This window comes from Colossoma macropomum, unplaced genomic scaffold (genome assembly GCF_904425465.1).
Source record: "Colossoma macropomum unplaced genomic scaffold, Colossoma_macropomum, whole genome shotgun sequence".
Classification (NCBI taxonomy): Eukaryota; Metazoa; Chordata; class Actinopteri; order Characiformes; family Serrasalmidae; genus Colossoma; species Colossoma macropomum.
The window spans coordinates 13,038,854-13,065,454 of record NW_023494792.1 but is presented as its reverse complement, the minus strand read 5'-3'; the positions used below and the strand labels follow the sequence as shown (position 1 = coordinate 13,065,454).

Genomic DNA, 26,601 nt, shown 5'->3' with positions numbered 1-26,601 from the left:
CCTCATGGAGCACGTGGGACATTTCTAAGGCTGCGATCCTAGAACACCAGATAACAGCCTCCCTTGTGCGCTAATCATCTCAGACCACCTTTAAACCCCAACCTCGACCATTAGAAAAGCAGCCTGTAATCTGGGGGTGGGAAGCGGGGGAGCTGTGGGTCAGCGCTGGTCTGACGGACTGATCGACTGTGGCATTGGAAGGATGTGTGGCTGGATGTCAGCTGCACTGATCGTTAGTGTGTCACTCTGGCAGGCTCATCACCGCGCTGTCTCTCCCCCTGCTGGCTGAGCCTACACACTCTCAGAGCCGTGATGTTCCCGTTACATTCACACCTCCACCACTCTGTCCTGCATTTGTACCGTGTTGCTTTGGCTCTCGCTCTTAGAGAAGTGGTAAAAGCGTGCTGGAGGGCCTTTAGACATTACGCTGAACCTTTGTTCCTTTAGCATGTGGTGGACATTTAGAATTGAGGGTTATCATTGTTTCTTTTTGGGTTTGAACGAAGTAAAGGGTAGTTCAGGGCTTTATGTAAAGAGGATTAGGTTAAGCACATATAACAGGGCTGCATAAAATGAATACATTTTTTGTGGTTTTATTGTTACATATCATGGTTGTAACATCTTTCAGTTATAAATTTATATGATTAAAAAATATTTTTTAAAAATGTTTTGGATTATGTGAATTTTGGTCACATCACACAGTAATAGTGTTGTGATTGGTTAGAGGGTTTATTTGGATGTTGCAGCCTTCTGCAACCCTAACATATATGTTCTTTTAGGGTGTTCTGTGAAGGGAGTTTCTGAGGGTGTCGTCACTGTATTTGTACTGATGTGTGGTGTCACCCTCTAGGGGACTCCAGAAGTACTGCAGCTGTTTCTTGGCAAACGTAGCAGCCTTTCACGTGGAAGTATTGCTTTTGCACCTAGATGCAATGAAAAAATGTTTGTGCACTGGTGATACAAATTAACATGTGATTCATTCTTCATCCTTCTCTGGTAGGCTCGATTTGTGATCCATTAGATAATGCATTGCAAATCTCTTTTTGACTACATTTGTCATTTTGGTCTCTTCCTTTGAATAATGGAACATGCAGTGAATTAGGAGAAGTTTAGTAAGTTGATAAATTAGAAATGCAGAGGTTAATTACTAAAGAAAGGTCTCGCCAGAGGGACTGTGGATGTCTTTGAGCTGGCCTCATTCATTAGAATAGGAGCATAGACAGTCGAGTCCCTAAAGGCGTTTGACCTCTTATGGTCATTCTCTATACTCATTATCAACAAGATCTCAAACTAGAAATTAGTTTGGTTTTTTTTATCATCCGTAGCAGCAGGATAATTCTCTCCAGGCTAAATGACAATAGCTAGGCATAAATCTGGGAGTTTTCTTTGCATATCAGAGCTAAAACAGCTCAATATCAAAAGTTAAATCAATTATCTAAATTAAGAAATTGTATTTTTTTAATCATTTGTTTATTGTATATTTAACAGACAGTCATACTGTATTGGTATGATATTTCCTACAGAGGCCAACGCAAAGGGCAGGCAGAGGAGCTGCTAGACTGTTAAGTGTGCTGTCCTGTCTCCAGGCTGCTGGCCATTGATTTGCAGCCATAATGCTCAGCGAGCTGCAAAGTGCATGTGTTAGAGGTGCTGAATGGTCATTCGATTAAACTCTAAATTCTCTTTTAAATTTTTTTGGCTGGCTAAAGGATACAGAAATCTATAAAGGGAATAGGATTTGCATTGATTGATGTGGGGTTTGTGCTGGGAGGAGTTTTATCTGGAAGAAGAGAGGGTGTTTTCTTCTCACAGAGTGTTGGGCTAAGCCACTTAATTGGGTGTGGGGAAAGGGGAAGTCAGACTGTCAGTTTTCACACTAGCTCTCGGTCTCCCTCTCACGTACAACACGTACACACACACAAACACACACACACAGACATGCACACCTATATTGGGCTGTCACAATGAGAGTGAGTTCAGCAAAAGAAGAATATCAGTTAAAAAGGGATGAATAAGCTTTATGCTGTATTGATATTTGGGTGACAGGAGCCAATCAAAAGTAAATAATTATTATGAATAATTATGCACGACCATTAATAACATCAATAACTAAATGTGACTATTAGGAATAATGATGCTTGTCATTTACCAAAGGTTTCCCATTTTTGCTTTTCACTCTACATAATTAAAGTCAATCACTCAAAAAAAGTAATTGATTAAAATGTATCTTCTTGATGAATCTGCAATGGTTAGATGACAGTTTGCACAATGATAATGCATATTTTAAATTTAAAATTTTAAAAGTAGGAGACTGGTCTGGTGGACACACTGGGCTGATGGACACATCCATTTGTAATCAAGTTTTGCCACATTTTAAAAAAATATTTTTTTCCAGAAAAGGATTTTGGAATCTTTAAAAGGCTGTTTATAGTTTGTTCAGTTTTTATTGTCTGAGATGTGATGCACCTTATGGGCCTGACTTCTGGGTATTGTCCAAAATCGAGTACCAATCTGATATCAGTCCTATCTTTTCTTCTTTACTTTAAAATCTATATACTTAGTATAATGTGCTGTTGAAGGGTTCATTCCAAAACACAATATATGTATTTTATGAATTTTTGATAATTAGGATTTTTAAAATGAGGCACATTAGACAAGTATTTCATATTTGATTGTTTTTTTTTTACATTTATTTTTAAAACCACAAAGACAAATAATCACTGTATCTCCAGATCACAGAATCACTGTACTGTAATTAACACCTTACTATCTCAAAATCACCCAATAATCTGACATGTTTACTTTTTCAGCCTACAATAAATATCTAAAAATGTAAAAGTCTAAAATAGATATTCACTGATGAAGCTGGTGTGAAGCGCAAGAGAATTAGGAAAGCTTTTCTGCACTGAGCTTTTATTCTGACATGCTATGTCATGCTTTGTTTAGACAAATGAGGTTGCCTTTAATGTCATTTCATGTTAATTAATAGTTATTACCTGTATGTAGAACAGCCAAGTCTATTAATAAAAACAAAAGGTGAGTGGATTTATTAAGGTCCGTATCGGTGCCAATACCATTCTAGTATATCTGATTGCAGTTACTTGTAACTCACTCACTCACATTTAGCAGGCTGAAGATTCTCCACAAGAGGGTGCTAATAGCACACAGATAGCTTTTAGTACTTCTTAGGGGCAGTGTTTCACATCAGTGATACTGTGTGTTCCTTTTAAAACTCTGATTACTCCAGTGAGGTCCCTTCAGGGCCATCCTTTAGAGAAGACCTTTTTTATTTAATGTATTCATCAAGCTTGTTGCATTTAAACTTTGCAGATATTGTAGTAATTGATTATTGCATTGTTAAGTTTTCATTTGGAAACAAATGGGTTAAACTGAAATTGCCAAAGGAAAATTATCCAATTAGGATTTCTCAGTGGTGTCTAGGTAGATACAGCCAGTCTAGTTCTCACATTGGTACTTCAGGATCTGAAATGAAGGCCTAAAGTGACAGATTAACCACTAATGTATTTAGGAAGTGACAGTAAATCCAACTAATCACATTTTGATTTCCAGTGGGCCTTCTGGAAGTCCTAGGTATGTCACTGACTGTGAATATGAGTGTTAGCTTAACCAGTACATTTTAGTCAGTAGCAACTCTATTCCAGGGCTTTTTACTGTACTACAAGGTAAAATAGATGTCAATATGTCTGTTACAATCTTCAAATAAAACATAAAATGTTTTAAATGTAGAACAGCCAAAGAAATGTTAATATGAATCATTGTTAGCAAAATACTAATAAAATCCCTTAGGGGCGCTATCAGAAATTTAGCACTATCATAGAGATGTTTTTTTCTCTCATTTTAACAGAGTTTTGACATTTATGGCCCAAACTGCCTAGCTCTAATAGTCACTGTTTGCCAGAGGATTACTCGATTAATGGTCAAAATTAATGATTGATTATCTTATTGCTAATATAATCAGTAGTGACCGTCCTATTCTTTAACACAACTCTAACCAGGTTTAATAGACTTCACTGTTGTCCGTTTCAGTCTCATCCTCACCGAGCAGGTGCTGAGAGGAGGTTTCTCCCTGCAGTAGAGTAGTGTGAGTGTTTGAGGGCTATAATAAGAGTTGGTTCTGACCTGCTTCTTTCTTCCCTGGAAGCTCTTTCTGTCAGTAAGATAAGAACGCAGCTGTAGGAGGAGGGAGCAGCCCTGTGTGCGTGTGCTGTGTGTGTGTGTGTGTGTGTGTGTGTGTGTGTGTGTGTATACATATATGTGTGTGTATTGCGGGGTCTGGAGGTAGCTGTCACTTTCCATTAGAGGACTGGTTTCCCGTGTTGCACTGCTGATCTTCCTCCCTCCTCTTCTCCATTTTTTTCATCATCCTCACTAGAACCCATGACCCCTCTCTGTGTTCTTCACTACATTGTAAGAGTGAATAATTCTTGACTGATACAGTATATATTTATGTGTGTATCCTTCACAGTCTTATGTCACCACTAAATGTTTAACGTGCAGGCTTTAATGTACAGCATGATGAAGCCGGCCCATTAGTGCTGCAAACTGGTTAGTGTTTCTCCCTGTCAAGTGTGATATGAAGCAGAACTATGTTATTTTGTAGAGTTTGATTGGATCTGTAAGTGTTTCACAGTGCGCGGAATGGCAGCCTGTGTAATTGGGATGAGATTGAAAGCCTGTATGGGAGTTGGCAGTGCTTACTCAGTTATTTCAAAGATTGTCTGGAGGACACAGGGCTAGGTTAGTTAGACATGATCTCTCATTCAGTGCCTCTGAATGGTCTGCTTCATCAAAGTGATGCATTAACATATCAGTTGTTCAAGATACAAAAAGTATTTTTCTAAGATACAGAATATGCTGTGTAGGCATATCCAAGAACCAGTTTGTTGGTCCATGAGGATCAAGGTGTAGCTTTGTTTATTTTTTTTCTTCTACTGTGGTGGAATATCTAGTAAACTAGGAGGACCTAGGGTTGAATCTTTATATTCATCTATATGAATATAATCTATATATAAATCGCAAGAGCTGCAAACAAACTATAGCATATATTGACAATAACATTGCCTTAACAGGTTTAAGGTGAGGACGTAACAACTAATTACGCAGAGTTTCTGAACTGCCTACAGATGACTTAGACTAATCAGAAGCAACCAAATGCACATGTGCTGTATACATGACAACACAACCTCCACTAACTGGCAGTCTGGCACACCATGTTCAGCACACACGCAGACTGTATAATAGTAGGTGAGAACAGGGACTTAGACCCTCTTTTTTCATGTTTTAGGCTGCTGTTAGTGTGACTCTCACTGTAATATTGATTTAAGCTAGGTATTGATGTATCCATGTATGCACAGTTCTCCCTGTGACTCTCATCAGTTATATTCTGTGTGCTTTCTGTATGTCTTTGTGTGTTTGTAAAGGTAAAAACTGGGACCTTAGCGCTGCTCTGAGTGACTATGAGCAGTTGCGACAGGTCCATACTGCCAATCTGCCCCAGGTGTTTAACGAGGGCCGTTACTACAAGCAGCCAGAGCGCAGCGGCACCCCCCAGCACATCAACAAGCTGGAGCCATGCCTGCAGAGACAAGAGGAGAACACTCAGGGTACGGCAAAGAGCTACACTGCTGCTTTCCATGAGCCATGCTAATACTAATAATGATGATGACTGGATTGATAATAGTAATGATGACAAGGATTGGGATGTCGACTCTGATGATCATTCTTATGCCACTGATGATTAAAACAAAGATGAGGAAGATGATTATGATTCTGAAGATTTAGTTAATGCTACCAATAAAAGCTGCTGTGGAGATGATTGATGCCTATTAAAAGTAATGATGATTGGATTGTTTTGAAATGCTTCAGAAATTCTCTGCGAGTTAAACGTCTCATAACCAGGCAACAAACACATCCCTCTGTGTTTTGCTTTGGGTCTACAGAGAAACGTCTCTCTCGAGGTATCTCCCATGCCAGCTCTGCCATCATGTCTCTGGCACGAATGCACGTGACAGGCGAGTGTGCCAGGGAGCAGTTCCCTCTGGAGATGCCCATCTACACCTTCCAGCTGCCTGACCTGAGCGTGTACAGTGAGGACTTCCGCAGCTTTATCGAGCGTGACCTTATCGAGCAGTCCACCATGGTGGCCCTGGAGCAGGCTGGTGAGAGCACATCTGATGCTAAACCCACACCTTAGGCTACACTGCAGTCCTGGTAGATATGGTGGTATGATTAGTGTTTTCAACCCTTTAAAAGTGCTTTAATTCACATAATGCAAGCTATGCATGACAATTATATATTAATTATCTGTGAAATGTCTGAAAATAATATTTTTATACATTAGCCTATATAGAACAAAATACAGTACATAAAAATAACTAGCTCCTAACTAAAAAGTCTTAATTTATACATGACTATTTCAAAACCTCTCCTCAAGGACGTGGGAAGTGGAGGTTTTGAGGGTGCTGAGGCACCCCCTGATTTCAGGATTGCAACTGTTAAAATTAATAATATCAATAAAACTTTATAATAACTTGTTTTATATTTTCTAAATCTGCAGTAGCTGCGCGGTTTAAGTGAATTTTGTATTTTCATTACAGTGAGCCGAAAACATCTGGCCACTTTGGGGGTGCATCCTCAAACACATGCAGGCAGAGCTTCAAAGAGAGAAAATCTGTGTAGAGATGGAGGCCGGTTCTGAACCCCAAGATGGCCTAACATTGTTTTTTACACTTTTAAAAGTCATCTAACTTAATAATGAAGCTTTTTCAACTGTTGTGCTCTGTTTGCATTTCAGTTTAAATCTCAGTTTGTGTCTGTGGATGTTTACTGTGCTACATATCAACATCTGATTGGATGAGCTCATTTGCATAAAGTTCATCCAGAACTAGAGTGATGATGTGCATCAGTGGTTTGATGTGTCAGTTATAGGTCTTTATCTTTCTCTCTCACCTCAAAATAGCAGTGTATGACATGCTGAGTTTCATAGAAATTAGCCAAAAGAAGAATAAAATGAAAAGTGGCAAGTCATATTGCATGATGTCATTGGTCCCTTCACACAACTTAAAATTTCAGCACTCCTAACTTAAAGCACCTTCCCACGTCCCTGCCTCTCTTTACTCCTCAGAATTAAACACACTGTTTTTGTTACTGTGCCTTTAAGACTGATATATGTGAACTACATCTGTTCTGATCGGCTGACCTGTATTGTGTCTTGTTCTTTAAGCAGTCCAGGCTGAAACACTCCTTATAACTTCAGCATTAATGGGCTGGGCTAAACTGGTGAAGGCTGAATAGATGGATTATGTAAATGTGTTGGTCTGTGCGAGGAAAATGCTGTTTTCCATGGGCCATAAACTCTGCTTCCTAACCCCTATGATTAGCACATGCAGTATTCAGTCTGTTTAATGTGAACAAGTTGAACAGCACCAGTGGGATCTTGCTAGTGTCCGCCCTCAGCACCAGCGAAAGAGGCTGTGATAATATCAGGAAAAATGAACGCCCCCATGCCCAGGCTTTTGTTGATGGTTGTTGTAAGACTCTTTCACTTTTGAAGAGTCATGAAAGCGAGTCTATGAGGCCTATGAGCACTCGTAAATGGCCTGGCCAAATGCTAAGATGTTTTTTGGATCAGCAGCAGAGAGAGGTTAAAGTACCACATAAGATAAAAGCATACAGAGTCATACAGAACTGCACTGCTACATACGGAATTCTGTAGCCAGAGCTGACATGGAGCCCTATCCAATTATGTTTGTGATTAAGATATTATCTAACATCTGCCTTTGTCTCAGAGAGATTAAAATCCCACTCAGTCACGTCTCCCAGAGGAGAGCGGAGCTCAGTGCATGAATCACAGCACTCTACTAAAGCTCTGATTCAGATGATTATATGCTAGAGAGGAAATGCAGCATTTCTTGGAAAATTCATGTAAAAAACAAGAAAGTAATTGGAGATTTTGGATGAAGCTTTTAGTAAATGATTCCCTTGATGCACTGTATTAAATCACCTTCCAGACCTTTTCATTCTTTTGTAAACAACTTGCTAGCCACACTATTGTTCAAAAGTTTGGAATCACTTATCTTTAATAACATATACCAGATATACTTTTAGATTTTTTTTTCAGGATTTTGAGAATAGGAATTTATAAATTGATAAATAATATACGATTTATTTTTACCATTCAGTATACCACATAACTATTTTTTTGGTCAGCTTACCTACCTTTATTGTTGATTTGAAATACAAGCCATTCTAGATATTAATTTTATTTAACTTCTTGTTTTTTTATAATCAGTTCTACAGTTCATTCTAGATGCATAATTGTTCTTACTAATTATTAACGTCTACAAATGATTTGAAACCTGTAAAGTTTCATAGTACTGACACCAATATTATAATTTTGCAGCCACATTTGGCTGTGTATCATTGAAAACACTGATTCCAGACATTTGAATGATAATGTGTGTATAGCTTCTTGAGCTGAGTGAGTGAGCTAGGTGGTCAGATGGGCCCAGGGTTCTGGCAAAGCGACTGACCTGTGGACTGTAGACCAGGGGCTGTAGAAGGGAGGCTGGGCCCCTGGGGCAGGCTGGGCACACAGTGCTCTGGGGGTGGACGCACTAAACTTGGCTCTGGTGCTCAGTTCTAGACAGGGGAGTGGGCGAGAGGTCAGCGGCTTGGTATACACAGCCTCCGGGCAGGTGCTGCTGCTGCTGCTCCTGGCAAAGGCAGCCCAGTCTTCTGCTTTGTGGCAGGAAGAAGCTGCAGAGCAAGCTTTATTTGTTCAGTAGCCCATAGCTAGAGCACACTGTTCCAGCACGTCATCTGTGGTTAAGTAGGATTTTGCAATAGGTCAGATTTATTTTAATATTCATGCATGATAGCAGAATCTGCACTTGAATTTAAAGGAGATCACTGTTTCCTGTAAATGTATGAAGCATAGAGTGCTGTAATGCTGAATGTTTGTTGATCTTTTCCTCTAGGGCGTCTAAACTGGTGGTCCACCATGTGTACCAGCTGTAAAAAGCTCCTGCCATTAGCAACAACTGGTGACGGCAACTGCCTGCTGCATGCTGCTTCCTTAGGTACGCTTGAACTTAATCTTACCTAATGTGTTGCTGGATTTTTAACTCATTACTTTGTTTTCTGGGTTCTGCTATATTTTCTATCACTGTTTAAAAGAAGCATCATACTGCCTTTATTGCTGGATGCTTTTTGACAGTTTGTGAGCGAGTGTGCACACATTCTTAACACATTTCACATCACCAACAGCTTATTATTTGTATTTGTTTCATCAGTACAATGATAAAATCAACTGAAGCATGAATTCTTTTTTTTTGTTAATGTGTTTTCTTGCTTGAGTGGTAGTTTATGGCACAAATTCACTAAAAATCTATAAGCCTTGTTAGATCATATTCTACTCTGAGAAATCATGTTAGTTTTAAAACAGAGTAGAATAAAAGGCATTACAGTTACTGAATTACTGTTTTTTTGCCTAAAAACTGTCTATGAAGAACCTAGTGTTCATGGCTAGAACTTACATCCAGACAGTTTAAATAAACATCTTAAAGCTGCATGTAGTTCATTGATGTAAGGACACCTGTGTTTCTATGTGTTTGTCAGGAATGTGGGGCTTCCATGACAGAGACCTGGTGCTGAGGAAGAGTCTGTATGCCATGATGAAGAGTGGAGCTGAGAGAGAGGCCTTGAAGAGGAGGTGGAGATGGCAACAGACGCAACAAAACAAAGAGGTCTGACTCTCCAAAGCTAACCTTTCTCCTTCAGGATACATCACTAAAAAATATGCATGCTCAGTCAACAAATTCAAATTTGATTGCAGGTCAACACAGGAAATGCTTTTTACTTGGCCTCTAACTACAAATGTTGGCTTTTCTTCACACTGTGCTACCGTTATCATCATATCTGGTTCTTGCAATAAGCACTTATTCCTCTATATTACACTTGTCATACTTGCACAATAATTGCACAATCCAGCTGCTAAACTGCTACAATTGTATCCTTTATTCTCCGAAGACAAAAAAGCAAATGTACTCTAAATGTCCAGGCAGCCCTTCTAATTAGTAAATACAGCCCCTTTGGGCTGCACTCATTGCTGACACAGGAATGCATACAGGAGAGCAATCTCTAGATAAAAGCATTGACAATAAAATGGGATGCTCTGGAGCAGCTCCAAATGAGCCTAAGGGTGCCGTGCCCAATGCAAGGTTCCAGCTAAAGGGGTATAAAGCCCCTCAGTGTTGGGTTGTGGAGCAGTAGAACTGCATTCTCTGGAGTAATGGAGCTCCATGCAGTACCTTTGGAATGCGTGGGTGGGATCCTGTACTGATCATCCGATATCAGTACCTGACCTCACTGGTGCTCTTGTGGCTGAATGCGATCAAATCCTTACAGCAGTGTTCCAATATCTGTTGTAAAGCCCTCCTAGAAGAGTAGACATTGTTACTGCAAATTATATTTAAAAAGCTGTTTATCTGGGTAATAAAGCACTGATATTAGAATAAATACAAATAAAATAGAATAACACAATAATTAGGGATTTAATATGTGTCAGACTAAGCATTCCTAACCTCTCTCTCCATTACCTAATTTGACTAATCAGTACTTCTTTATGTTAAATCAGGTGTGCTGCTAAGGGAATTTGACAAATCCATGCAATATCAGGGGATCTGTAGTGCTTTGTGACCAAACACCCAGACAAAAACCTGATAATGTAATAGTATATAGTGAATAAATATGATCGTAAAACAGCCTTTATTGCAACAGAAGCTGAAAGCTTGCATAAAAGCATGTTCTTGTGTTTTGAGCCTCACATGTTTCTGCAGTCCTTGCATGTTTGCCATTTGTGGAAACGATAATGTGATGTCAAATGTGTGGGTGTGCTTTGTGGTTTGCCTGATCCATGGTGTAGTGTAAGTGTAGAGCTTTCAGTGTGTGGGAGGGGTTGGGGGGAGAAGGAGAGTGTGTGTGTTTCCTTTAGCACATTAGCATTTGTGCATGTTACCCCCCTTACTATCTCCCCTCTCTCTCTCTGCAGTCTGGGTTGGTGTACACAGAGGAAGAGTGGGAGAGAGAGTGGAACGAGTTACTGAAGTTGGCCTCCAGCGAGCCCCGCACACACTTAAGCAAGAATGGCAACACTAGTGGAGGGTAAAGCTCACCAGCCCACGCACACACACACACACACACATACACATATCCCATTACATCACACATACACTGAGATACATACACATGATGTATTTCATATATGGCATATATTATATACAAGTTTATCATATCAAAAGTAAATACGCTGAAAGACAGAATTGTTTTGTTGTAATGTATTTTATTCATATCCACATCTGAATGAAGTTAAATCAGTACTTTCAATACATTGCTTTTTTCTGTGTATACACACCTGCCATCTACATGTTTCTCTTTCTTGTTCACTACTACTCTGCAAACATGACACCTCTTCTACACTGCACCCGGCAAACATATTGCTGAATTACACTCACCTAGTATTCTCACATAGCTCACACAGATGCACGCTTATGTGCCAGCTCTCCTTCACGCTCCCACATATCGCATAAACACTCTCACATTTGTACTGTGCAGTGTGTTACAACCTGTGATTTGTTGTAGTAAAGAGATGCACAAATTGCCAGCTGATAAACTCAGTAAAAACAGTAAAAATGATGTTGCCCTCAAAGTCAAAAGTATTGGCACTAGTCTGCACTGGGTAACATATTGTGTATTATGTTTTGTGTAAGTGGACTGAGGCTGAGTGGACAGTGAAGCTACACTTTATCTCTATCATCTCTTAGAAGTTCAGAGATATTACTGTCAATTTGCTTCTCTATTAAAATGTAATTACATGAGTAATTACATTGTAGCTATGTAAGAAATGACATTTCAGTCTGGTTTACTTGTTGACATGTTTACATCAGGTACCCAAACTTTTTGTTTTGAGAGGCCAAAGTACGATGCGTTTGGTGGGCCAAGGACCAAAAAGATAAAATAATATACCAATAACTGACATCAATTGAGTTTTTTTAGATGTATATTGTAACATTATACTGTGTTACTAAAATAGATCAAAATTCAACTTGAAAAGGAAATAGGAATTTAATAAATTATGTTTAGTATAAAATTATGCTTGTTCTCTCATTGTGTGAGGGTGTGGTGTAACTTTTCTTTTGATATCAAAAATGACAAACACATGGTAAAAATGCAAAAGGATTTTTTTTTTTTTTTGCAAAGCTAGACTGTATACTTCAGTAATTTTTCATCATATTCAATTCATAGTTAAAGATCTCTTCTTCTAATTTGATCTTCTGGTGCGATATTGATTGAAAATTTAGAATCTCTGCTTGATTCAGTGAGCTCCAAGTGAAATATAATATCAAATTACAACACTTTTTTGTTATTGTCAACAATAACTGCAACTTCTTCTGGTTAAAATCTAATCTAACTTCAATTTGTGGTTTAGGAGAAAACACAGCACTAGTTTCAGTTACGCAGAGAACAGCAACATCTATCAGCACAGTCAGGCTGCAGTGCACTCCTAGATTGATGGTGATCTATGGGCTTCCCCAGCATGGCAGTCCACAATCTAATTCCCACCAGCACACACTATCTTACATTGCCATTAAAAGGCAGATGAAAGACGAAGTACCTCGACCTTTACATGCACATGGATTCATTAAACATCACTGTGGCCACTAAGACTTCATTAATACCAAGACTGCTTCACTCCTTCTGGTGCCTTTTGTTCTCTGTATATTAGAATAGTGCCTGGAGAATCAAACCCTGCATAACTAGGAGGCTGACAGTACCGGTATCTATGAATGAAATGTGCAGTTTGGAGTTAAACTGATTAGACACACTGCCACCTGGTGGCTGCATATGGAAATGGAAAATAACTCTAGTAAAGTATGCTTTGACTTGGAGCAGTTTAAAATATGGGTGCACTTTGGCGAGGAGGACATATTCCATACATGTTTGTTGAGAGTAGCTGTGTGAGTGGCAGAGCAATTTTTGAATGCAGAAGCAATTGAGAAGCAAAACTCATGTCAAATTCTTACTTTACTCATCTGGCAAAACATTGCAAAACTGACCTAAGTTCAGCCTAGAAAGGCAAAGCCAAGTTTACCTCAGGTCATGTTGTAGCACAATGGAAACTGTGTCGTGCTTGCGAGTACCTTGTGGTTTCTCTGTTGTTAGGTTGTGAAACCTACTCGCTCTGATGGAAAACAATGATATGCTCAGCTGTCATCTGTATTTTCTGTTTCACACAGCTCAAAGTAACGGAGAATGAAAGCAATAACTGCCAACTCTCAGTTGTGATGCCCAAGGCCAGCTCCTAATGTAGAAAGATCTCCGGACAATATTTGCATAGTAGCTGTAGATTTTCCTTTACGCTCTAAGCAAGTGCTGGGTAGTAAAAAAAAAAAAAAAATCATGATATTTTCCAACTATATAATGGTATCATAGTATCAGATATTTAAGTTAGCATTAGTCACATTAATGAACTCAGTTAGCATACACACAGTTAATAAGTAAGCATTAATAAGGTTAATGAAGTCATGCTTATTGAACTGTTTTGTTTTGTTTTCTTGGCTTAAAATTATACCAAAGGGTATAGTATTGTGAGCCTAAAACAGACAGTAGACACATTTCCAGAAAAGGAAACTTACTGTTCATTTAGTTTTATGTATTGTAAACTCAGGGCTTTTTTGATGTATTCTGAAATTAACCCATTTCATGGCCAGGGCCCACGGGCAGGTCCACTGGCAGTATTGCATACTTCTATAAGAGTAGCTGAGCCAGTTTGCATTGAAGTCCCTTTAGTTACTGAATAATAGGTCTTAAAAAGTTACATATAGAGAAAATCTTCTCCAGAGGTGTCTTTATTGATGCAGTATTTGTTGCCCACCCCTCTAATTTTAAGCTTTTAAGCTTAGTTCGATCTAAACGTGCTGTCAGTGGTGATAACGTTGCTTTTTTAAATGCTTTACTTTCTACATATTTACATAGTGTGATTTCCTTTTCCTTCTTTGCCGACTCATATTTCAACTGATTGGATGTTCATCAGAAATGTTACTCTTTCGCAAAAATGTGCACAAGGATTAATCACAGCCTGACTATTTAAACCTGGATTAACACAGAAAGTTGTGAACCACTGTTGTAAAATAAGTTAACCGCATCTGTGTTTGTTATGTTTTGTGAAGCTTTAACTTAGTCAGAAAGTCTTATCTAAGTTGAGTTTGTACTGTTAGACAGACCTCAGATCCACTTCAACACAACACAGCACAACACAAATGGCGTAATGTTATAGCATAAAGTTAACACCAGCAAAAACATACCTTTCTTTTCAATTTTTCGGTTCCAGATGCGTATGTTTTTATTGTTTTTAAGATGGAGATTAACCTGTTGCTTTTTTGCCCTCATTTGAGCATCTTGGACAGCATCATAGGGTCCTCCTAGCGGCCACTGGGCTCTAAGCAGCTGCTCATGCTTATTAGGTAGAGCCAGCACTGTTTGAACTGAATCTGAAGCACTCAGTAAATACATTGCCAGCATTGCTGTCAGGTCCTTGATAGAGTGAGTAAAGCACACAAAATAGAATTAAAAGCCAAAAACAACCCGTTTGGTAACAGGGATACTGGTATTTTTTAGGTATACTTTCATGGATATAAGACTCAGTATGCATTAAATATATTGATGGTATTATTGTCAGTAAACTCAGTTTAGGTTTTTGGTGTTGATGAAAATAAGACTTCTAGTTTCAGTAGGAAATCGGAATCAGTATCTTCTTCCCAGAAGACAGTGATACTCTTTTCTTATCATTGATCTAATCAGGTTTAGGTTTCACCATATGAGTCAGCTGGGGTTTGGCATCATAATTATTTCTCCTCTTGTAACTGTTCTTACTGAAAGATCAAAATGTCTCTGCCAAAACTCATTAAAACCAAAATCAGGTACATAATAAATGGCTGCACTGTTGTTATGTGTGTTGTGTGTTTTATTCCCACACTCCAGCTACATCATATCTACACGCATTATACCACATTTTCATTCCATAGTAGTTGCTAAATTATTTATAGTAAAACTAAGTAATAAGCCTAGGTTTAGAGGGTTTTAGCACAGTCAGGGAACAAGGTTACTCTGCACGGCCAAACGTTTCATGCAGCAAAATCGCTGAATCTCCCCTATGCTTCTCTTCCATCAGTCAGTCTAGGACAAGACTGCCTAAAGTGTGGCCCTAGAGCTATTGTTGGTCAGTGAGGACATTTGATTTGGCCCACCAGAAAGTTACCCACCACCTTGCCCAATGAGAGAACAAACATATTTCTATGCTATATAGAACTTAATATATTCTTAATTTCCTGTTACGATTGTATTGCTAAAGTAATATAAGCACTGCACTTTGGACTCCAGGGAAAAAAAGTGTGCTTACACCTGCTCTAGAAACATGTAAATGTTTAAAGAGGGTATGTTTAGAAGGTGTTTATGTGGTGATTATGTGAAGAGCTGTGATGTGCGATGATGATGATCAGGGCAGCGCTGAGTTGTGGCACTGAGGGTGAAGTGAGTATAAATTGAATGAGAAAGGGGATTTGTTTATTAAAAGGCTCTTCATTAAAGATTGTATGTGTGTGTGTGTGATGTGGGTGTCTGTGTGTGTGTGCGCTACATACAGAGAGAGACAGAGAGAGAGAGAGAGAGAGAGAGAAAAAATGAAAGAATGAAGACTTAATTGTGCTGAATTCCCATAACAGGGCAGCAGAGATCATGCTGAAACAAGCTATGTCTCCATTCTCTCTCTCTCTCTCTCTCTCTTTCTCTCTGTCATTATCTTACATGTAAGTTCAGCAGGTGTTGCAGCTGAGATTAGAACCCTTTCTTCTCTTTTATACGCTACACTTTGTTTTTGGTGTCAAAACTCCAGTGATAACAGCATATAAAGACATTCAGTCACCACTGGACAAATGAGGTGTATAAAATAGTGCTGTCTCAGTGGATGGGTGGTCTGCCCTCTTGTTTTCTTGTTGGATAAGGAACTGCTAACATAAGATAGCCGCATTTAATGTGTGACACCTTAAGGCGTCTACTGAAGCATGTATTGTTTTTTTTACTGGTGAGTTATAAGTGAGATACAAATGAGTCTATCTGAGTTTATTGTAAAACAAAGAGTAACAGAATATTTGTGTGTGTGTGTGTGTGTGTGTGTGTGTGCGTGCGTCTTGCAGTGTGGATAACTCAGAAGATCCGGTGTATGAGAGTCTGGAGGAGTTCCATGTGTTTGTGTTGGCACATGTGCTGAGGCGGCCCATTGTGGTTGTTGCAGACACCATGCTCCGAGACTCCGGTGGAGAAGGTACCAACAAACACACGCACACACCCACACACTAACAGACTGAACTACCCACTGACATATTGGGTGCTCACATATAGTGGGAAGCATACATCAATGCTTTGTGCTACATCAGTCTAAAATTCATTAGAATAATACTCAACAAAGTACAACACTGTGCAAAAGTCCGAGACCACCCTTCATCCATCTAATTTCCAATTTAAATTGGCCATTAAGTGCAAGTTATATGTTTTTCAGGAGATATTTCTGAAGAGATTAGGTATAGAAAAGGAAATAGACAAAAACAAGAGCATTTGTGAATCAAACGAATTTTTATGCTCCTACTCACAAATGTACTGTATTTTACAGTAACTTGAAATTGTGGTTGTGTGTTAAACTTTTGTGATATCTTGTGATATCTCCCTCGTTAAATTGCAGCATTTGCACCTATACCGTTTGGCGGACTCTACCTGCCCCTGGAGGTTCCCCCTAACCGCTGTCACTGCTCCCCGCTGGTGCTGGCCTATGACCAAGCCCACTTCTCTGCTCTGGTCTCCATGGAGCAGAGAGACCAGCAGAGAGAGCAAGGTAAGCAACAAAAGAACACTCACATGACAGCATTCCCCCTTTGTCCACAGCTGGGTTTTCACAGGGTTACAATAAAATCACTTTTTACCAGTTCAACAATGTAGAAAATCATAAATAAAATACATTACATCTACACAGTTTTATCTTTCAGATTATTTACTATTGACAGTAATTGGGATGTAATATATTTCTTTTGTGGAAATAATGTACACATTTGAATAAAGGTAATTACATCTATTAACTTTTTCAGTGCACCTTGATAATGAGGGAAAAGGATATATATATATATATATACTGATACTGAAAAATTAATAACATATTATTATAGAGCCATTTTGTCTGGAAATTACATAAATGGTCTGTGGCTCTTACACAGTACTGTAGGTCATGTGTAGAAATATTCCGTTTTGAAAGTCCAGTATAAAAGGTATGAGGGTATGTGGCGCTGTAGCGTGGTGTAAACCAGGATTGTTGTCTGGACTGACCAGTCAGAGTAATGTACATAAATTAGAATAACAGGTATAGTACAAAGAGCAGTCTGACCGATGCCTTTTAGCATTACCAATCCTTGTGATGAAGTGCACTGTAACCAGATGATCAAGCTGTGGAGAATAATCTAGCAAGTCATAGGCAAGCACATTAAAGGCCTGAGGGTACTGAAGCCCTGCAGGGAGGAACATGTGGGATGGGAACAGAGCGAGTGCAGCTTCAGCTCATTCAAATTAGAGAGCACATTTCGGGAACAGAGAACAAGATCAAGTCCTGTGTCATCCCCAATGAATAATGCGGACCTGAGCTCTAATTACCTGCAATCAATTATTAATGAGACAGTCCTTCAGACCTCAGTCAACATAGAGTGGCCATCAGCCTGAGAGAGAGAGAGAGAGAGAGAGAGAGAGAGGAGAGAGGAGAGAGGAGGGAGGAGAGAGGGAAAAATAGAAGAGAGAGGAGAGGGGGGAGAAGGAGAAAGAGAGAGACAGATAAGGACAAGAAGAGAGAGAAAGAGAACGAGAGAGAAAAAGAGAAACAGAAGACCAAGGAGACAGAGAGAGGTGGGGAGGAGAGAGAGAGAGATGCAGAAAAAGAGAGAGGGGCCGAAAGGGAGAATGAGAGAGAGGAAGAGAGAGAGAGATGGAGAGATTTTTCTCTTTTCCTGCAGCAGTTAAATAGCTCTAAGTCCCTGAAGGGGTCTGTGTTCTTGCTGACCGACTGGCTGTTTAGATCATTACTAAATCTCTCTATGATTTTTTTTACTACAGTTAAATGGGCCTCAAAAACAATGGCACATTACAGGAGTCATGTGGTTGTAATCCACTGGCACTCAAGTGATAAGCCGTAATCACCTCGTTTATGTAATATATTAGGTTGCATAACATCCCCGGTTGCACTCGCAACTTCATTATGATAAGCAAAGAACTCTCTACCAGTTTCTTCACATGGCTTAAAAGAGTTCCTGTTTGGTCTTCACATTCCCCAGCAAAAGCAAAAATCAGAGCCAGAAAATGAAAAGAAAATGAAAAATGTCATTCCAAGCCAACACACAAACCAGTTCTAAAGGAACAGTTCATTTCTTAATTACATGTGTGCATGCATACAATTATGAAAATATAATATTACAAGCTGTACTAAAACTAGAGCCTATATTATACATAATGTTAAAAACATATTTTTTCACATTGGATGAAGGACATTGGACTATAAAGACACCCCCATTCACATAAGGGATTTCAATATAGTATCGTAAAATAGGATTTGTTTAAAAATGAAAACTGTATCGATTATGCATCCCCAAATCTCAAGGCTGTCTTATTTAGCATTGTTTGTTGAATGCAATGTTTAACTGTGTGCATCCTATCAGAGTAAAGCAGGTGGGGTGGAGTTTATGTTATACACACCCACAACAATGACTTGGCTCTATTCATGAAGTCGTATATAAATTCTAGAGGTTGTGATTTTTAGGCTTATTTTGTTAGGGGGCTGACACAGCAGACATCGAAAATCACATTGAACCTGAAAGTATGTGTATCGTTACACCCCCATTCTTCACATAGGACAGTTTGCTAAAGAAAAGGTACTGAGCACATTTTTTTGCAGTGACGTGTAGAATAACCTTCCCTCAACAGAAGACCCTGATGTTTCATTTATACAGACTAGTCAGAATTGCATCTTTCTCTCTCTGTCTTTCTCTCCGTCTCTCTCTCTCTGTGACTCCTCCTCTTGGCATGCAGACAAAGACTGTCTCATTGCGCATGTATTCTCCGGATGAGCGGTGTAGTGCAGAGACAGCGCAGCATTAACGCAGCCAGGACATGTGCTAGACACACACACGCACATCTCCCTCTTGGCACAGAGAAATTGCAAACATTGCCCGGGGCACATCAGCTTTGAAGAGACATTTCTTCACACTGCACATCACAGCTTATTGGCCCAAGTTGAAACACCCATGTTTGTTTTTAATCAGTAAATATGTAAAGTATGCTGTATGTATACAGTACTGTGCAAAAGCCAGAGATCACTCTTCATTTATTTGATTACCAGTCGAAACAGCGAAGTAAAAGTCGTTCATTTTCAGATCATATTTCTGATGAGATTAGATGTAATCCAGGGGACAATCAAAGGAAACTAAGTGAAAAACTGGAGTTCAAAAATTATTAAAAGATACAGTATACAAATGTGCAAGACCTCATAGACCACCGAAACTGTCCCTTTCAGACAAACAGTACGTAAAATAAAGCGTTCATCTTTGAGAGAAATGAGAAGATCAAGCTGCTTCAGATCTGAAAAAATCCACAGGTGTTTCTGTCCATCCTTCCACTGTGAGAGTACAACTCTGAAAGGATGTGTAGCTGAGAAGCCAAAAAGAAACAGACAAAAAAGATTTGCAAATCAAATAAAGAAGCTGCTGGTGCTCTCAGAATAATGGACTGACCACCCCAGAGTCCAGACCTCAGCAACAATGAATGTGTTTGGGATTACTTGGATTGTAAGAAGCAGAATATAAACTTTGGAAGTGTGGAAAAATATGCCACACTGTGTGTGTGTGTGTGTGTGTGTGTGTGTGTGTGTGTGTGTGTGTGTGTGTGTGTGTGTGTGCACCAAATGCTTTGGATGCTGTGGAACTGCACATAGTTCAGTAAAATGTCTGGGATATGGTAATTATAGCAACATGCTATTAGCCACAATAGAGAGGCTTTATCTCTGAGCAGTTAGTTATATACATATACAATGTTGCCCTTCTATCAAATAAAAGTCTTATAAACATTATAAGCATTAACAATGTAGGTTTATAAAAACAGTAATGTCTGATGCTACATACTTGGTTGAGGTTGAGGTTGTACGGACCACTGGTATGTATGTTTACGTGTGTCTTTAAATGCTTCGAATCCAGGGGAAATAGACATAGGCACTGTTGCCTAGTGCTTTTATAAATATTTGACCTGTCTATGTCCCAGGTGCCTTTTTTCTTGGAAACCAGTTCATTCTGTTCAGTAAACGTCCAGTAGATGGCACTGCCTCACTCACTGTGCTTCACTGCTCACTCGTGTGCCCTGAGAGACCTGGTGCCCCTGTAAGCTGTACGGTGAGTTTGAAGCAGCGGGGTGCTGACAGATTAGAGGCCTTCACTGTACTCCAGCATGCTGGAGTTGCTCCAGGATGGAGAGGTAGCCCTCCTCCTCCACAGCAACCTTGCAGCTCCAGTCTTCTGGACCAGTGCCATCTCACAGCACCGTGTTATTATTGCACCTATTTACAGATGTGTGTGCTTCTGCGCCTGTGAGAAACTGATACCCCAGAGAGGAGGGAATCGAGAATGAGTAAGGGAGGAGAAAGAGTGACAGATTGACAAGGCAAGGCAAAGAATGTATGTGTGTCAGTGTCAGTATTTTTATTTTTTTTGCTTTTTTTGAAGAGAACCCTTCATTCTCTTGGCTGAATGAGGTCATCTGTTGCTGTGCGACTGAAGAGACAGAGCCATGAGGCCCCACACTCGTACTCACCACGCCCTCGAGCACTCACACACAACCTGGGCTTCTCCCTCTGACTCATTTTTTCTGTGTTTTTTCCTATTTTTCTCTCCCTGTCTCTTTCTCTCCCCTTTTCATTCCCTCTCTCAGAACCACATTTAGTCTCAAACAGAGTCTTTTCATAGTGCGCTAGCCATTTTTAGTGCATGCAGTGTGCTCACAGTGGGAGATGAAACAGGATGACTGGCCCAGGCTCCCAAATATATAATTTATAATTAGTGTGTGTATATTCATGTATACTGTTAATACCCGAAAAATGAGGTGTGGAAATGAAGTGTGTGCACACTGTTTGCACTCAGCGGTCACACATGCTGCCATTCGTAGTGGATGGGCAGGAACCGTCAGAGGCTTTCAAAGTTGAAATCTACAAAATGGCTGACAGACCTAGTGAGACTGTCCATTCAAACTGGGAGCTAGAAGTTCAGGGCAAAAATTGGCAATTGTTTCTTTGAAGGCTATTCAAGCGCTATTCAGCTACTGCAAATTAATTACCCATTTCCAATTAGTGCAAAATATTAGTGTTTAACCTTAGAGTGCCACGCTCTGTGCCCAGCTCGAGACGCAGAATCAAATTTTACAATCAAAAATTGAGGTATCCTCACTGCTTTTGTTCTTCAGTGACAGTTTGGTTTTAGGGGAGGTTAATAAAATTACATGAAAAATAAAGGTTTGTTAAAACTCATGCTCAGTTTTTTGAAAATCAGTGAAAATTGGGGGATTAAAAGCGTATGCTTGTTCCGCTCTGGTGGGGGTGCAGGTGCTTCAAGCTTCATTTACTCTACTATTCAGGCACCTATGGTGTTAAAATACAGGGCATTTGCCATTGCTAATTAGAGCAGGTCAGTTAGCTAACCAGTCAGTACAGTGGCCTGCTCTACCCTTGGCTCTCCCCTCCATGGATGCTGCCCTCATGGCTTCAGCCTGGACTGATTCTTTCTCTGCCCATGGACCCCCACCACCACCCCTTCCCATTCCCCACTGAAGTCCTGAGATTCTTCCGCTAGGGTGGGCTGGGCAGCAGCCGTCCGTCCACCATGTGTGTTCAGGTGCCAGCAGCTTCCCCAAGAACACTGAGACTCTCTTCATCTCTGAGCGAGAGAGACTCTCCCACCCTTTCCTCCACACTCCGTTTGCATGGCTGTGGCTGCACCATCGCAAAGGAATGTTAATCTTGTGCGTCTTGATTTTGCACCTCAAACCCATTTTTGGTCTCCAAATGCCTTAAATGAGTTATTTAGGCATGTGTGCAGAAACCCTCAGGTGTATCCGGGCACGATATAGACACCCTTCCTCCCTGGTGCCCTCCCAGGCCGGGCCGCTGGAGCTGAATAGCAGCCCTGTCCGAGCCCATGCCAGGGTCTGCTTTAATCTCCCTGCGTCCTGCGCTGTGGCCAGGCTGTGAGGGAGTGGAATCCACCCACACAAAACCTCTGCTGCTATTTTGATGCTCTAGACCCCTTTTTAAAAGACCTGCAGGTTTTCTTTGGCTCTGGATGATCGTCCATTAAAGCAGTCCTGCTATAAAGTGTGCCAAGCACTTGGTTCAGAATTTTACAACACTTCCTTTTCAACACATCCAGTTTGCTCACACTGTAATGAGCTTAATGGCATCAGGATGACAGTGAGTTTTGGGTAACACTTTATAATAACTTTCTTTAATACACCATTAAATGACTATTAATATCTAGTAAATAAATCATTAGTTCATCAGAATTTGAAAATGCACAAATGCTTAAAAATGACAGCTCACGTAGTTGTTGATGTGTGTATTATAAATGATCTACATGGTGTTTTCTTGTACATTTACAACATTCAGTTTATGGATACAAATCACTGCAGCGAAAATGTATGACTTTCTAATAGTGACAATAGCTTTTAGTTTTATCCAGTATGTATGTATAACGACAACATATTGTATGGCTACATAATTACATAACTTGTGTGTGCAGTCATAACTCTTGTTAACGGATGTGTGTAAAATATAATTTTTGGTTGTAGACCTTTTTGCAGTTTATGCAGCGAAAGTTAAAACTATATAATATCTTTGTTGTTTTGTGTGTGTGTGTGTTGAATAGTGCTCTAATAGTCCAAACAAACCAGTGTCACTAAGAATTCAACATCCCAGAAACACTGTACAGGCAATCTGATGTGTCGTTGACCTGTCAGTGCACACGTTAACAGTCCAGCTTTTTCTCGTTTTTCTCAGCTTTTTCTTTGTTTTCTTATTTAATACGAGAAATTAGGTATTCAAATGTACACAAACTTTCACACATCATGCATTTACTTTTACATGGAGGGATCTAACATGCCCCTGATCCCCCAAATATATGTGAGAAGTGCCTGTCCTGTGAAACAATAGCAATAGCAGAGCAATGTACTATTGTAGTTTCCACCTCTTTCTGCAGTTTTTGAATCTGTGACAGATCAGCTGGAGAGACAAATCCAAATGAATTCAGAAACTACAACAGCATCTTCATTTTGGCAAAGTCACACGACAAGCACTAATCACTAATTTTAGAAACATGAACTACTTATGAGCAGTTTCAAATTTACTTTAGTTACTGCAAAATATCTATAACTAAGGAATACATATTGTTAACAAGAATTATAACTTCACACAAATTATACACTTATTAAGAGATATTTTCTCTTTATATATATGTACTGGATAAAACATAAAGCTTTTGTCACTATTACAAAGTTATACATTTCAGTAATTTGCTGCAGTGATGTGTATATATGAACTGATGTTGTACAACTCATTATTTACTGGTGAAAGGGTATGCTGTAAAAGTACAGGAAAACACTATTCACATGATCCATCAATATGAATTTACACATCAACAACTACATGAACAGTCATTTATAAACATTTTTACATTTTCAAATTCTGATGTACTAATGATTTGTTCATAGCTATTAATGATCCGTTGATGGTTTATTAAAGAAAGTTATTATAAAGTGTTAGAGTTTTGTATACAGTGTGTTCGTGAGAGCGAGAGAGAGTAAGAGAGAGAGAGAGAGAGAGAGAGTCTAATGTGGCACTAGGAATGTGGCGTGTGATTTCCAGCATGTTGTAATCATTGGAATAACCGGTTCCAGAATGAAAACTTGTTTATATTTACAACTGCAGTCGTAAAATCCACAGATGCTTACAGAATTTTCAGATTCCTTGTTTAACATTAAATGAACACAGATTGCATGACAAAGAAAGGCCAGACTCATTTGTTTGGGTGCAGTGAGTGACCCTATCCACTAGAGGGAGTGTACTAAAAAGAAGAAAAACATATTTAGAGGCTCAGGAAATAATGGCTCTGAGCATTGAGTCGTTTTCAAAAGGATTGTATCACACATGCTTCATGTGACAGATATGCGCTCCAAAACTTTCAGAACTTTCCGCAGTCGGCGCCATATTGAGCAACGAGACACACTCATCATGCATCATGCTGTAGCAGGGAGCCACAGGAATGAAGTGACTGCATATAATGATGTGGCCTGCCATCAGCAACTTATCTATCAACAACTCCTGTTTATATAATCCGTCCAGCTCCTGACAAATGATTTGTTTTCTCACCATTTCCACTGTACCAGAAGCCCCTGACACTGTGCTGTCATCGTGCAATTAAAGCTTCTTTACACATGCATGTCTTATTTATGCTGAGATACTGAGTACACTTTTCATTCGGATACTTTGCGATACTATTCTGTCTCTGTATCTCTCTCTCTCTCTGTATTTCTCTCGCTCATTCCCCTCCTTTCAATGCACATCCTATCATCATTCAATTAAAGCTAATCACCACATACTATATTTAATGCTATCTGCTTAATGCAACTCTCTCTGTCTCTCTCTCACACTTATTCCTAAGCACATACGTTATCCTCTTTCTCTGACTTTCCTCTGTGTTGATCTCCATGTTGCTCCTCTCCTCCATGTCACATCATAGTTCATTTAAAGGAGAATTCCACTGATTTTTCAAAATTTCTGTGTAATTCAATCTTTAAGATTCGAAGTCATTTAGAGTATTTTGATGTGAATTGGTTCATTATTGAGAAATATAACGACACAATGTCTACACCACAAATATAGCCATTTGGTTTACTGTCCAAAATGACTAGTGAACCTCCTTGTGTCTTCTGATTTTTTATAATGCCACTGTCACAACAAAAGCTCCAGAATGATAACCTTACAGGAGATGGAAAAAACTTTTAATGGAAGTTAATATAACATGATTTTTTCCCCTTCCAAATCATTTTGGATGATTTTTCAGTTCGACCTTTGATTACAAAATGTGTACACTATTTAAAGGTTAGCTGGAGTTTTTAAATTATGTAAAAAAAAAAAAGTAAAAAACTGCAGAAATTGAGGTAATGTTTTGTTGCAACAGCAACAATATGTGATGTTGATAATGGTAAAATGTGGTAGGTCTCACACATTCCTTCCTGCATGCAAGTAAGTATATTTTGTCTCAGGCAACAGGCAACATATTTGTAATGTTTTGTTGTCAACATATTTTGATGTCATTTGTACAGGCATTAAATGGACATCTGGTTCCTGCCACTACCACTGTAAACAATTCTGACTAAGCAATGGAACAGAGCATTTCACATCAAATCACTCTGAATGACTTTATTTACATCTTAATGATCAAATTATACAGAAATGTTGAAAAGTTGGTGGAATTTCCCTTTAAAGCTAATTATCATATACTAAATGTCTCATTTACCCTCAGTACTTTTCACTGCTGTTCTTTCTCTCGCTCTCTTTCTCTCTCTCTCTAGCTGTCTATCTGTCTATCTATCTATCTATCTGTCTCTCTCCTCCTACTTGTGTTGTCCATGTCTTCTAGTCAGTCTCTCTGTCCTCACCTCGTCTCAGCTAAAGTAAAACAGTCAGTAGTGCGGTTCTTGTTTCGGTGTGTGCGGCTAGGTTGGTGATGTCACAGCCCATATGCAGCCGGTCAGGGTCAGCCGAGGACACTTCACTATGGCTGCCAGCAAGGAAAGTAAATACAGTACACTGCACTGGAGTCCCCCGCAGCAGAATTGGCAGGGGTGGTGTTTGGTTCTGGAGCGGGCCCAAAAGGGAACAACGGTACAGGCTGAGACGCTGTGTGTGTGTGTGTGTGTGTGTGTGTGTGTATTGGCCCAAGGAGGAGTGGGGACAGCTGCAGTGTGGGAGTCGGGACACGACCCCACATGGTAAGCCCCAGTGTCCACTGTCTGACCCTGTCCTGGTGGGAACTGTGTGTAGTGTGTATGCCCCTGAGACAGAGGGCCTTTGAAGACAACTGTTTGTGTACATTTGTTGCAAAGCTTGTATGAAAATTTGCTCACATGCTTGTTTTCATGTGTTTGTGTGTGTGTGTGTGTGTTTGTGTGTTATTCTGTACAGTGTGTGCTCTGTGGTGGGAGTTCCTCCTGCACACTCTAGTACTCAGTGTCCATTTCTCCGCTCTCCTTTGGCTCGCTCTCTCATCCTGGACTGCAGCCACTTGGAGCGGTCACTGCAGAGCCGTGGACACAGTTATTTTTTCACCTCACAGCACGTCTCAAAGACAGCAGAGATTATCTGAATCAAATACTCTACCAGCCTCTGCTTATCGGTCCAGTGTG

General features: G+C 39.7%; 1 protein-coding gene across 1 annotated transcript in view; it reads left to right on the top strand.

Moving 5' to 3' along the window:
* The window catches only part of otud7a (OTU deubiquitinase 7A), a 96,838-nt gene that overhangs the window by 63,494 nt on the left and 6,743 nt on the right, over positions 1-26,601 (top strand). Inside the window, exons 4-10 of the mRNA XM_036576069.1 lie at positions 5,442-5,624; positions 5,961-6,179; positions 9,000-9,101; positions 9,640-9,767; positions 11,072-11,184; positions 16,272-16,399; positions 16,814-16,963. Coding sequence (XP_036431962.1) covers positions 5,442-5,624; positions 5,961-6,179; positions 9,000-9,101; positions 9,640-9,767; positions 11,072-11,184; positions 16,272-16,399; positions 16,814-16,963 — 1,023 coding nt within the window. The remainder of the gene's footprint in view (positions 1-5,441; positions 5,625-5,960; positions 6,180-8,999; positions 9,102-9,639; positions 9,768-11,071; positions 11,185-16,271; positions 16,400-16,813; positions 16,964-26,601) is intronic.